Source organism: Pezoporus flaviventris, unplaced genomic scaffold, assembly GCF_033815535.1.
Source record: "Pezoporus flaviventris isolate CSIRO_AGI_PZ_B2104156 unplaced genomic scaffold, CSIRO_AGI_Pfla_v1 ptg000013l, whole genome shotgun sequence".
Taxonomy (NCBI): Eukaryota; Metazoa; Chordata; class Aves; order Psittaciformes; family Psittacidae; genus Pezoporus; species Pezoporus flaviventris.
Window position 1 is genome coordinate 12,312,474 of NW_026892561.1, and position 15,042 is coordinate 12,327,515.

The following is a 15,042-nucleotide window of genomic DNA, read 5'->3' on the forward strand; positions in this document are numbered from 1 at the left end:
TATCATGTATACAGCATTTTGATTGTCTCTTTCTTTTATGGTCTATAAAAATAGATTGTGAAACTGAGATTATATGCCTGGGCCTGATATGCTAATCCACATAATGTGTCAGTGACTGAGGCAGAGAAAGACCCAAAATACTGCTTTAGGAGCACCAAAGTATTACTAATAGATGTAATTTCTGCTATATGAAGGAAAACAGATACTACACTGGGAAGATTATTTTGACTGACAGATGACATACAGATATGACTGACATACCAGCGTAAATCAGCTTTTAAACAGATTAAAAACTCCTTAGATGCTACGCACAACAGTAGCTCCAAATAGCAGATGAGTGAAGGCAGAATGATAAACAAATGTAATTAGTCCTTTGCAAGACTAAACCAGTTGAACATTATAACAATGTCAATAATCTTTGCTTGGTAGGTCTATTTTTTTCTTAACATGATCTTCATAATACTGTGGGTCAGAGATTTAAATAACCAAGTATGGTATCACTAAGTCTAATGAAGTTTTGATATGCCTGGTCTGAAACTCTGAAACTGCTGAATGTTTCATCCCTTAACAATCAAATCTTCTGAATCTATACATTTCTAAGAGTGTTTGCAAAATCAGGTATTTAAGCACTAATCATTTATTTGTTTGCTTTTCTTTCAAGAGAATAATCTTCTAAGGAATTGGTTTTGAAATTATATTCCAGGATAATTATGCTTATCTAAATATGGAGCAACATAATTTCCTGCAATGGAATTAATTCATATATACGTTAGTATTAATAGCCAGTATTTTAGTATCTCAAGTCACACCCAGCTACTGGTAAACACCAGCAGAAATACTGGTATGTGTCTGCTTCAGATGATCTTCAGAAAATTAAATATAGGTCACTTACTTTTCGTTGTTTTACAGAATCCAGTTTTATCAACCAATAGGATGCCACTTTTGTTTTGTGATACTTCCAGTTATCCATGATCTGTAGTCATTGCAAAATACAAGATAAAAGAAAAACACATAAAACCAACTGAAATCTGGCATTTCATTCACAAGCTCTGCTAATGCTAAAAAGTGTGAGTATCTAAAAGACCTCTGTGAAAATAATTTTTCCCTAAAAGAAACGGAAAAATATTTGCCAATTTATATGGGCGAACATTTGCACAGATGTGTGCAATCTTTCAGTTTAATCCTACCCTCTTTTCCACCTGATTCTGACATTCATACGCTATAAAGCAGGTAAAATCTTTTCTTGAGTGACTCAACTTAGATTCCTTGACCACAGCAATAAGTTCAATAACTGTTAATCTAGTTAATAGTCAGGGGGTTTGCTGCATAAAGGACATTAGACTTCCTTTGAAAACATCCTTTCTGTAAATGATCATACATTAACTGCAATATGCTGCTTTTATGATGTCTAAGTGATACCAAAATAGCTTAAACTGTGAATATACATTTTTATTTTAATTTTATCTTTCTATTCTATTCCAGACTATGACAAGTTTTGACAACTATTATGCTGTTACCTTTTTCCTTCCATTATGAAATATTATTTCCCATCAGAAACTGGTTGAGACCAGAAGAATTTATAAAACAATTCTGCAATAATATAGTGTATTTATAACCATGCTAACATTGCATAAGAACGCACCACTAGATGGAGCGCGTACACACACACTCCCATACGTACAGATACCAACACACTTGTCTGAAGGTGAAAATGTAATGAAGCATTTTATTTCTGTTTCTAGGATGAGAAACTCAATATCCTAGTTATGAATACTATCTTCCAGAATCACCCAAATCAACTATTGCTACAGGAGAATTCCTTTCCACTCTGGTGTAGCTGCACAGATTACTGGAGGCATAATCAACATTTTGAGAGCATGCAGAGCAAAGGACAGCCCTGGATGAACAATGTATTAGATTAGTTTTAACACACTGTGCTCACTACAGCAGAATACAAGTGTTAATGTAAGTTACTAGATACCTCCATATTTCTACTAGACTGCTCTAAGCGAACCTGCCTTGGCAGGGGGGTTGGACTAGATGATCTCTAGAGGTTCCTGCCAACCCTAACAATTCTGTGATTCTGTGAAAAGAACTTCTATCTTCATTTATTTCTTTTTCCAGCTGATGTTAGTTTCTTTGCACTAAATATTAAAAAAAAAATTTAGGTAACATGTATTTTCTGCTTATATGTCTTCATATTAGATACTACTTTTTAATTGCCCTTTGGATTGGGCATCATTTCATGTGGCTTTGGTATCAAATTATGAGGTTCAGGACAATGCTGGATGTAAGAAAGGGTAACATGGCAGACTAGATGAGCCAAAATGAATGTGACTGGTGACTACCAAAATATGACTACCAAACTTTCAGTATGTCTTGCAGCATGCCATTCCAAGTTCTCTAGTATGCCTATGCAAGAGAAGTTAAACATGTCAAGATCTGTACTAACAATATCAAATGAAATATGAATTGTAACATTCTTCTTATCTTACTTAAAAGTTTGAACTTTTTCCACAATGAAAACTTGAATTTTCCTAACCTTCCTGATGGTTTCTCATATATTTTATAAAGACATAGGAATGTTTTCAGTGCTGCACTTTTAAGGTCAGAAAGCATACAAAGCCCCAAGATTTTAAAATCTTTTGAACTGTTCTGTTCCGAGTTTTGGAAGTTTCAAGGCCACAGAAGCTCATGAATCATAAATTAAGCTTTCTATTTTCCTTCTTTTAGTGGCCTAAACAATAAGTGTCCAGCCTGTTATTCTTTTCTTATTTATAGATACTTACATCTTCTATAATGAATTCTGATTCTTCATCTGTTTTGCCTGGGAACTTCATTCTCATGTCATTGATAATTAGAAGAGTTTCTTTTGTTAAAGCAACTTCTTGCTCTTTCGTTTTCTGTTGCAGCAAAGACTCACTCTAAAAACCAGTATGAAGCAGAGGAAAGAATCAGGCATGTCATTAGATCACATTACAAAAGTGTTTCCTCAACAAAAATAAATTCTAAATAGGGTGACATAAAATATATTAGTAAACTGTATAGACATTATTTAATACATAACTAATATACACACATATGCCTCACGTACATTAATGCATCACCGTTACTTATAGTTGTCAAGAAATTAAAGAAAAACTGTTCAAATATTTGTTGGAAACAGAATAAAGAAATACAGATTCAATATTTATGATGCCCACCTTTTAAAATATGAATTTGAAATGTAGATAGCAGACTTGGAATTTATATTCAGCATAATAAAAAAATTATTAGACATAAAAAGCTTCCTTTCAGTTCTGCATTGCAACAATTTAACAAAAACTGCCAATTATGTGTCACTGTGCCAAGATTTCAGGAAGCATTAAAAAGTAAGGACGCTTTGCTCCTACTGTGGTCAGTGGGGGTTCTGACAGTGTCTTTGATTGTCCATGATTCTGTTTAAAATAGCAGTGCTTTTGATAGCAACACCAGCTTGAACCCCTACGGTGTCTGAGTAAGACCATCTCTGGAGGGTTTGAGGGTTTTCTTTAAATCTTAGGCTGTAATTCTGATCCTCTTTCTTTACTTTTGCATTTGCAAGAAAAAGTGGGCTTAATTTTACATTTTTTTAAGCATGAAATTTTTAGGCATTTCTAAATCTTTGTATTTTGTAAGAACCTACAATACTTACTGTGGGATATTTTTGCTTAAGTAGGTGATAAATATTTTCAAGCATAACAAAATATTTTACTATATGATGCAAAATAACATGGTTGAAATAATAACATAGCAGTTATTTCCAAGTCCACCTTTGTCTATAACTCTTATAATAACGTGGCTGTAATTCCTAATGGTAAATGGCTTATTCTATGGTTTCCATACTTTTAGAACATTTGGATCTAAGCAGCCTCCAAAAATGGCAATATATTGCTTTTTCTTGCCCAAAAGATATAGAAACTAATACTTTATCACACACAAATTATTTCTTTTTAGTAAGTTACAATTTATCAATTTTAAATTTATTCTAGCAGTAATATATAGTATATTATTCTTAGTTGCAAAAATAATTATTATGAATTCCATTCAGAATACAGTGCTAAATTATGAGTGCTTCCTATCCATTCTGTAAGTAATTTTATTCACATTATTTTAAGAAGCATGACCTAAGCTCTATCACCCAACATACTGTTCTGCATATCAAGATCATGTCCGTGGTGGAGCTTTCCCAGTGAAAAAGAGACTATGGTTTCTTACTAATGTTAATTTAAGTGACTAGCCCATTTTTAATGTCAGATGGTAAGAGACTGTTTTTAATCTTTCAGTAATTTGTATTTGATATAAAGTTAATGTGAATAGAAAAATCTATATTAGCCCTGTCTCATTAAACTCTCAGAGTACATCTTGATGATAAAAGGGTAGTTTTTAAACTTGAGATAGCTAATGTGATAAAAAATACCTTTAACGCGTTGTGGTGAAGACACATTCCTAATGTCTTTCCAATTCTATTAGCTGACTTTAAAGATGGAAAACCATGTTAAGGAGTATTTCACAAGATGTCAGCACACAATTTTAAAAGGATCTTTTTTCATCATTTAGACAAAATCTCACAGGCAAAACAGACAATGAGCGTTCTACCAGACAGAAATGATGATTAGAGACAGTAAACACTAGGATGCAAGTTAATTAGCATTACAAAAGGATTTCTCACAACCAAAGCTCACCGCACTAGAGAAAGGCTGCAGATATGGGTTACAAGTCCCAATTTGTTTTCCCCATCTCCAGGTGAATTATTTGGGTGATGAAATATATAGGTCAGGCACCACAGCATGAATGGAAATACACTGGCACCAGCACACAGTACAGTATTGAACGAGACTGTGGACTGATCCCAGCAAACACTACCTAGGCATAAGTGGATATGTGGTCCATCATGCAAACACAAAAGAAGAAATGCCTGGACTGTGAAGGAGATACCAAAGGGGATGACAGTCTGGTCACAAAAGGAAAAACAATGTATGATTTGGAAGTACACTGTGAAATTACAATGAGCCATACAAATTCTAAGCAGCTAAAAGTGTTTAATCTGATTTATTAATTCTATTAATTATTTAGTTTGACTACCTGGGTCTAAATGTTTGTCTGTCTTAGGGACAGGCTTCAAAATGAAAGAAGTTTTATCTTCACTTAAAAAACAAAGATGGCTTCTAAGACAGTTATTGCAGTGGTAAATCCTAAAGATAACAAGGACTACCTACAAATTCAAAAATGTTCACTTTGGAAGTAGAGCTGTACTCCAGTGGTATACTGTATGCAAAATAGATACAGTTGGTTGAAAATTAATTACACCTTCTTCTCCAATGGACACTCATATGAAGTTTTACTAATGTCTTATTCTGGTACAGTGTATTTAGCCTTGTATTATACACTGGTTTTGAATTTTGATGACAACAATATTGATGTATTGTTATTATTGTCAAGATTTTGAAGGCAGGTACATCCTTATTTCAGAACCAACAGTCCTCAAACAAACCAGAGGAACTTTTTAAGGGAGGTAAAAACTTTCTATATTCAAAAAATTGTTCTCAAAAGCTGTAACATCTCTATTGCAACACCAGAAACTGAAACATCACATCTAGCACTCACTGTAAGTTGTATCATAGAATCATAGAATGGTTAGGGTTAGAAAGGACCTTAAGATCATCAAGTTCCAACCCCCCTGCCATGGGCAGGGACACCTCACACTAAACCATGCCACCCAAGGCTCCGTCCAACCTGGCCTTGAACACAGCCAGGGATAGAGCGTTCACAGCCTCCCTGGGCAACCCATTCCAGTGCTTCACCACCCTAACAGGAAAGAATTTCCTTCTTATATCCAACCTAAACTTCCCCTGTTTAAGTTTTAACCCGTTACCCCTTGTCCTGTCACTACAGTCCCTAATGAAGAGTCCCTCCCCAGCATCCCTATAGACCCCCTTCAGATACTGGAAGGCTGCTATGAGGTCTCCATGCAGCCTTCTCCAGGCTGAACAGCCCCAACTTCCTCAGCCTGTCTTCATATGGGAGGTGCTCCAGTCCCCTGATCATCCTCGTGGCCCTCCTCTGGACTTGTTTCAACAGTTGCATGTCCTTTTTATGGACACCAGAACTGCACACAATACTCCAGGTGAGGTCTCACGAGAGCAGAGTAGAGGGGCAGGATCACCTCCTTCAACCTGCTGGTCATGCTCCTTTTGATGCAGTCCAGGATACGGTTGGCTTTCTGGGCTGCAAGCACACACCGCTGGCTCATATTAAGTTTCTCATTGACAAACACCCCCAAGTCCTTCTCTGCAGGGCTGCTTTGAATCTCTTCTCTGTCCAACCTGTACCTGTGCCAATATGTAGGTCTAGAGATCTTATATTCCTGGGTTTCTGTCAAAATACCATTGGCTATAGTACCTCAAGTTTTCTAACACTGTAAGAATTTAGTAAGGTATTTATTGCATTTTACAGCAATAGAACTCATTTTGAATGGAACTGCTGTTAACTCACCCCTGAGGAGTTCATAGTTCCCACGCTGGATGTCTGAGAGACCCTGGCTGAAGTAGGGCTACGACTTAAGGAATGAGACCTATTCACTGAAGATGCACGCTGCATTTGCAGAGATGTTTTGGCTGAAAAGGGACGTTGCTCAGCTGCCTGTGACTGCATAGTCAATATCGATATTGAACGAGGGCAACTTACAGAACGTCTTATTGGACCTGCGGATGATGTGGTGGATGAATTTGATGGAGATTTTGTATTTTTAATTGAAGGTTTCCAGTTTGTTCTACCTGCAGACAAATTAAATGAATGATGTAATTATTTCTTACTCTCTTAACACCCATTTTTCACTCTTTGTAACTATCAGCATGTATGACCAACAGATGTGCACATATGTGGTACTATACTGTATGTTAACTAACTATATCTGTAACAGTCAGTGGTGTCAGATTCCCTAATAATATATTCTTTACATACTCTATAAGATCATTTATTTCTTCCTCATAGTCAGCTTTAATCAGGTAGACTCCAATCCTCCATAACACCTATCAGATGCTCTATAGGTCAAGAAGTATATGGCTACTGTGTGTGGCTTCCTGACTGTAAGAGTACGGAAGCAGGAGATAAAATTTGATTGATGAACCCCGTATTTGCAGATCCAGCTCCTGCAGAGCTATTGTCTTCTGCTAAATAAAGGATGCTGCTATGAAAAATAAAATTTTAAAAGCAGCATTATATATGTGTAATAACATGATTCTTTGAGACAATACAATGCTAAAACAAAAAGATAACATGCTGTATCTACCATGTTCAACAGAACATGCTCACACTAATGCTTTGCAGCAAGAAAACAATTACAAAAAAAAACCTGCAGGGATCTCATCTGGAATAAATTACTTTCTATATGTCTCCAGATAAATTTCTTTATCCTTTCTATATTCCAGTGAATTCAAGCTTAATAAGACTATCTTTCACAGAGAAAAGAAAAAAAAAAAAAAATCATTCACACCATTTCCAAGTGCAGCCCAGCTGTATCTTTCTCTCTTTAGCATTCCTGGCATCTTTAGCATTCCTGGCAAAAGAATATTTATTTTGTCTGGGTTTTATTTTTATTTTTTTTTATTTTTATTTTTTTTTCATTCATTTAGAAAATATTTTAGAGATGACAAAACAAGGAAAGCAGTGTTAAACTGGTTACAAATATTGATACATTCTACAATTCTGAAGCATTTCATATAAATCATTGTAAATGCCAGGCTTACTTGGAAAAGTGATCATTTAACTCACCTGATCGTTCCAAAGATTTGCATTTATTTTCTTCAAGATCATATGAAACCTTTTTCTCTTTTTTCTCATTGTGATCTTCCTTTTGATCTTCCTTTTCAGTTTCTTCTGCCGATTCTGAAATACTGCTACTGCTATCGCAAGTACTATCACTATTGTAGTACTTAAGTTTCCTTAAGGGCTGTGCACTTTCTGGCATTGAATACAGGGGCTAAAGAAAAAAAAATAGAAAAAGAAAGAAAAACACCCAAGAAATAATTTTTTTTCAGAATCCCAAAAGAATGCCTTAGTATCACACTAGATCTCTCATTCAGGCAGGTTCATTTGTACATATTTAAAATTAGTTGGGAAGTTTGTCCTTAATTTTAGAGAAAGCTCTTAAATATTCACTACACAGGAATCCTTATCTTTCTTACATGAACAGCAGCATAACATAGTAAAGGAAAAAGAAATGTTCTATTTCAAGTATCACACTACCAGACATACTGAATCATAAATCAAGCGATACAGAATACATTTACAATCAGTTTCAATCCCTCACTGATATTTGCAATAACTGAAGCTATAGCTTAGCAGTGATCAATGTGAAGTAAAGAAATACATCGGGGAACTCTGGCAGGCATACGTCTGAAAGAGAAAGTGGTTAATCCACATCCTGCAGAAAGGAGAAACTGTAAGAATATAGCAGGCTACACTAGGTGGGTTTGGTGTCCCATACGCACATGGGATTCAGTGTCACTGGGTAATTAATCTTGTGCTATTACCAATACTGACACAAAAATCAAAACATAGGAGACAGAGAAACTGATGGAAGAACACAAACTACAAATGAAAATATTTCTTTTTCCACCTACCATCAGGCAGACAAAAAAAAAAAATGCCATATCCTCCATTATATTTACTATCCTAAGAAGACTTATGTGGTCACTTTTTTTCTGTACACATTTTCTTTCCAGTAATTTTCTCTCAGTCACAGTAACCTATGGTATGGCCTCATCTTCATAGTCATCAAACGGACTCCAATTAAAACTCAGATTTAAAGAAAACTATAATTTCTGAACATATTTTGGGTCAGAGTGAAACAGAAGAACCCTCAGGGTGAATTTAAATCGCCCTATTATCTTAGCATAATATAATGCACCAAGATTTATTGTGAAGGGCAACAGAAAAAAGCCCCAAGATATCCTGCAAGATACACTCTATAAGTGAACATATTCTACCTAAACTTCTGCTCCAGCCAACGAAGGAAAGAGATTTCTGCCATTAACTTAAAATCAACACTATGTTTATGCAAGTCCAAGCTGCTAGACCAGATAAGAAAGAGCTGAAGAAGAATATTCCATTGAGAAGAGCCCTGGCAATTGTTCAGGAACACAGGGAATATGTTGGTATCTACTTGCCAAAAGGAGAAATTAAGGTGCCTCAATACCTACTGCTTTCTCAGAAATCCTAACCCTATCAGTCCTAATCCCGATATGCTGCGTATCACAGAGATATATTGATTAAGCATTCCTGATGATTTATTCAAGGTATAATAAACATTTTCAATGAAAACTCACAGAGGCTTTAAAGTAGATCTCACTCTCACTTGTCATACACATGTTCCTCGCACATTCTACACGAAACACTAAGAACATCCTGGCCAAGACTTCACATCAATTAACAAAGAAGAATAAAAAGAAAGGTCAAAGAAATTACAAAAAGCAATAATGATAAATAGTAGCTAGATCTGGGTTTAAACTGTCCTCTTAAAATAAGAGATACTCGATTGTGTGGCAATTCTAATCATCTTGATTTTCCCCTGATGCTAACCTGATTTTTCTTTGATTAAACTCATCTCATTTTATACCAGAATAATAAAAATAAGAGTAATTGCTCATTTCCTCTAAAATATGTTATTTTATTTCCTTAGTTCTTTTTCCTGCACAAACAGGTGCAATGAAATAAACATGACTAAACCTTGCAGAGTGTAAGTGTAAGGTGCCCTCTAGAGGCTAGAAACAAACCAGACATTTTCAGAAGGCATTTGTCATTCTAAGTAGAATTTAGTAATATTTTAATAGCAATCAAAAACGCCTTCATTCTGTGAAATGTTTATCTTTTTTCCTACTCTGAGCTCCTAATTACATTCAAATAAAAATAAGGTTGAAATTCCTAGCAAATATGGAATAGTTATTACATGCAAAGCTTATGCCTGTACCCCTCATATAGAGATACACTTATGTACGTATGTATAAATGCCTATGTGTGTATATATATGTTTCTATGTATGGAGGGGGATGGAAAGGAAAATGCTTTTCTCTCCTGACTATTCCAGCTGTTCTGTATAGTTTTCTGAGTCCTGACTGATCTTTTTTCCAAGGAAGAGAGTGTGCCCAAGGCAGAGCATCTGCCAGTAGCTTCTGTCAGCAGGCCAGCCAGTGACTTTTAATGGAGGAGAGAACTCCATGACCTGTCAAAAGAATCTTTCATATTGGGTAACATGACATCAAAAGTACTGTTCCTCAGGTTTGTTTTGTCAATTAGATCTTGCATATGTTACTTCTTTGCTATGCTAATGGATCTTTATTTGTGGGATTTTATGACTACAAGAAGGTGAGTTTTACAGTTGGATTATTCTCTTACCTGATAGGTGACTGGGCAAAAGTAAATTCTACTGCCTACCTCACTCACCAGATTTCTATACAGATATATGTTTAGATACTACATATCTCATAGCAGATCCTTCACAAAAAGGTGGCCAATTAAATGCGTATTATTAGCCATATGCACCTTGCCCCTTACAGGAAAAAGGTGATGCTCTTTTGGTCAAAATACAAGGACCATCCGCAATGGTCATCTATATTTCAAAGGGAGTGCATTGGATATTATGCAACCTGGGAAGTCTCAAGTCACATGGCTTCAGTGTAGGCATGGTTTAAATGATTGAGAAGTGCACCAGGACCCTGAAAAACATGCAGTAATAGAGATCCTGCATGAAGTGTGCATATGGCAAGGAAAAGAATCCCTGAAGAATGTAGATTGAGTTTGTTGCTGGGTGGACTTCTTTTTCCCTCTCTTCTTTAAATGAATCTACCACTGTTAAAACACTAGCTCACAAAAATCCCCATATTTGTAATGAGGTTCCTGCAAATCTGTCTTAATACCAGACTGGTTACGCAGATCCTCTTTCCAGTATGCATGCCTGCAACAAGACTTAGCTCTTTGGATTCTTGCATATACCTAAAGTACCCCTGCAAGCTCAGGACAATTGTCTACATTCATTTTGCACAGAAATTCCCAGATTTGTACACCATGTCATCAGAAACATAAAATGTTGCAAAAAAAAATGACACACATCTATAAACAAATCCATCAGTACTTAGGAACATAAATGTAGGCTCTTCTAAGCAGACTTGACCTAAAACGTTTGCAAACGTATAAGAAACATTTTAGCCAAGCCCAAACTATTTATCTTTACTGGGTTAGAGAGATATGCAGTGTACTTAAGGCAAAGACTTGCATGAACTATGCACACAACCAGAAAGCATTAAGCTAAAAATAATACACATTCACTTTAAAAGCAGATTTTGGATGCAAAACTGGCTCCAAGATATACCATGAAAGAATTTTAGCAAGTAAGCCAGCTACAAATACGTAATAATCATAATCAATCCTTAGAGGTTCCATAATGCATGTTAGCCCATGATCTCAAAATTCCTAATTTTGGCACTAATTGTTTAGAGATGAAAGCATTCTTTCGGGATAGGCTATGGATATAGAAAGTATTTCATACACTCAAATCAAGCAATCTCTTGTACAACAATTGTTGCCATGCACCATAATTCCTCAAAATTATTTAGACAAGAAAAGAAGGATCTCATGTCCAGTTAAAATTTTAATGTTATTTAGTTGGACAAATGGTAGTTATGTTTCTCATCATACTTTAAAAAAAAAAAAAAAGGCTAATGGCAGTCTGAGGAAGAAAACTTCCACCAGGGTCAGCTAATTATATTCCCCACTTCAAATTGTAAGACTACCTCTCTACAGAGTGAAATGAAAAAAATTGGTATCTAAAAATCAGTTACCTTAGGTCCTCGCTGCCTGGTGCATTTTTCCATTAGCTTTTCATCATCTATTTCACACTGCTCCAGAAGATCCAAAATGTCCTCCTCCTAGAAACAGGAATTTCAACACAATTAATTCAAAGTAGGACATATCCTATCCTGTCAAAATTCAAGCACCAGGTGGTAGGAATTTGAAATTACTTTGATTACTAATTCCTGAAAGAAGACTACGCATCCCTCCACAGGAGGATATAAAAGTATTTCTTATGATGCATGCATCTCTGCTTACAATTAACACGAAAGTTAAAATCAAGTCTCTACATCTATTAATGATAAAAGTCTGAAGGAATGGTTGAACAAAGATTCCTGTAAACCTGCTGGTGATGCCAACTACAAAGATGGGAAATTATTTCTCAGATTTCAAATTAAATCACACTATTTTGTTATTCTAAAAAGTTATTTTCCTATGCTATCGCACAGAGGTTTTGGATGTCTTAAACTAGTGGAGCTGGTTTTATGCTATCTCTCGATCCAGTCCATACAGCTGGATGAATAGCCTGGGGACATTACTGGAGGAAGAAGGAGGCAATTACCAGCTCAAAAGCAGTTTCTGCCAACCTCTGGTTTGGCCAGGGGTAAGGCTGAGGAAATGGTAAAGTAGCTTAAAGCCATCTAGCCTGTCTCCAACCTGGGTCCACTGCAGTTCATCCAGATTCAAGGATCTGGCCCCACAAGCTGCACAAAGAATAATAATAAAATGATGGAAACATTATCAAATACTATTTATTATCCATCACACATGATTATCATGAAACTAATCCACAAGGTCACAAAATCACAAGATAAATAACTCCTAGAGCAAATACTTTTTGTGCTGTAGTACCTTCATTCTTTTTAAAGGGTTATTCATTTCCCGTTGAAGAGAAGCTGCTCTCCCAGCAAGAAATGTCTGGAAAGCAGTGGCTAATAAACTCTCATACTTTTCAAGTAATGTCTTGTCATCAGGAGGGTAAATTCGCCTAAAATAGGGGAGAAAAACTGAGTTTAAGATAGAAGCTGAGCTATCTATCACACTAGGAAAAAAAGTAATGCAGTGAATTCAGTCTCTTCTATAATGCATTCGCATCCCATCTGTGATAATTATATAATATCACATCATGAAACATATACTCTGAACATTGCTCTCTAAATCTAATTTTAACTCAGTGAACACAGTCATATTTAAACCAGCAATTAGCCAGTCAAAAAAAAAAATACCATGGAGGTCATTCCAGAGAGATACCAAAACTCAGTTTTGCAGAGCTCTGAAATTTTAGTGGGTGTGAATGATGCATGCAGGTGTGAATGATTCATGAAATATTAACAAAATATTGCATGTAAAATTCAAAGCCACAAAATAATGTGGATTGGCTGTAAAAGGACACAAAACAGTGAAAATCTGAACAATTACTTTGAATTAATGGGCATGATGTAAAATAAAGATTGAGTATGTGCTGCACTTGAATCATAAATCCTCCAAAATAATGAACAGGAAGAAACAGGTACTAAAGAAAAACAATTTTTCTGGTACACAGATGTACAGGGTAACTCTGATTTTCCATTATATCAGCTATGCTATTACTCTAAATTCACAGGTAAGGAGATTATGACAATATGAGAAGCAAGACTTGGTGATTTATTCATGCTCATCAAGCAACAATGGCTTTGAAGAAAACCACTCCAATCCATTGGTCATGAATGCCTGAAACACAGCCAAAAATTACAAAGGTGGAAGGCTAATTTCTAATGTATTGTAAAGGAATCCATAACTTAATTCTGCCTGCACTGTGCAAAGCATAGGTACCCTTTATGTATTGAGTGACATTATGTGACTTTTATGATTTTGTAGCCTTTTGTAAACTTTTTACAATATTCTGGAAAGAATAAAAATCCAGGAAAACATCCATCAGCCTCCACAGGCTTTTATTTAATCTATGGATGTCAGTTCAGCAACTGGCTTAGTCAAGTATCAGCCTGCAAGCACAGGTAGCCCACCGATTCCAGCAGCAGTCCTGGGGTAATAAGAAAATCCAAAGCTGTTCTGCCCTTTTACATGTGCATATTCCTCTTTAAATGACCCTTCTCTTTTTCCTAAGGAAAACAAAACGTTTTTGTATTTTTATTGATTTACAGTAACCAAAAAGCTAAATAAAGAGAACACTTGGCTCGTTTTCAGTCAAGAACTGAATAAGAAACCTAAGATGTGATCAGTTGAAAGTTAGACTTTAAAGTTATTGAAAAAGCAAAATGTATTAAAACATCATGTTTCTCTCTCTTGCAGTAAAAGCAGCATGAAAATAACTGCTTCACTGTGGGGCTCTTTTTTATATGCTAGTTTAGCTCCACACAACCATCAAGAAAGGGTGTAATTAAAACTGGGAATGCTACAAAGAAAGACATTTTGTAAGCAAAACCTTAATTCATCAAAAATGAAATTTTCACAGAAAAAATTATTTGTTTAAATGAGAGTTTTACTGGGAGTTATAGAATATTTGTTCCAAAAAGCAGTGATGAAGAATAGCAGTAAAGACTTTCTAACTACAGAATAAAAGATGTGAAGTCAGACATCCCATGTCCTGGATTAATGTTAAAAAGAGTGGGCAAATACTCCCATCATCTCTTCCTAGGTGTACTCCGCTCCCTTTCACCAAATAATCATAGGCCTTGCTTTCACTTCTCATTGAAGCAAATATAAAGAATAACAACAAGAGCACCTAACACAAAATTCTTGTTTTCAGGCCAATGCCTATTATAACCAACAAGTTATAATAGCTTCCTTCTGAGCATATTTTACCAAGGAATTTGAAGATACTTATGTCTAAGCTTATTAAGATACAAAATCAAAGTGCAAAAATATGAATATAGTATCTGTCAAATGCCATTCTATCAAAAATGGTGGAAGCACCAATATATTTTCTGATCTTTTGGCAAGCTCATAGATAACCTGGTATACACATATATATTTTCTATAAATGCCTACACATAAAAATGCAAAAATTATCTACCACATATACTTGTTTATGTTATTCCTAAAGAATGCCTCAAATACTCAAATACTTCCTACTAACACAGCCAAAAATAATTACCTGTAGTTCCCCATGTGCCTATTTTCATGCTCCTCTTTGGAAATCTGTTTACGTACTTGTGCAAGTCTTTCCTTCTACAAATC

At 35.5% G+C, this 15,042-nt stretch overlaps 1 protein-coding gene across 8 annotated transcripts in view; it reads right to left on the reverse strand.

Moving 5' to 3' along the window:
• The window catches only part of TTLL7 (tubulin tyrosine ligase like 7), a 70,859-nt gene that overhangs the window by 14,059 nt on the left and 41,758 nt on the right, over positions 1–15,042 (reverse strand). For all 8 annotated transcript variants that reach the window (XR_009743090.1, XM_061451616.1, XM_061451614.1 and 5 more), the window contains 7 exons: positions 14,960–15,033; positions 12,718–12,853; positions 11,856–11,942; positions 7,792–7,999; positions 6,514–6,794; positions 2,790–2,924; positions 893–973 (listed from right to left, as the gene is read on the reverse strand). Coding sequence is in view for 7 of the 8 variants with exons in the window: in XM_061451616.1 (XP_061307600.1) it covers positions 893–973; positions 2,790–2,924; positions 6,514–6,794; positions 7,792–7,999; positions 11,856–11,942; positions 12,718–12,853; positions 14,960–15,033 (1,002 nt within the window). In the remaining variant the exon portion in view is untranslated. The remainder of the gene's footprint in view (positions 1–892; positions 974–2,789; positions 2,925–6,513; positions 6,795–7,791; positions 8,000–11,855; positions 11,943–12,717; positions 12,854–14,959; positions 15,034–15,042) is intronic.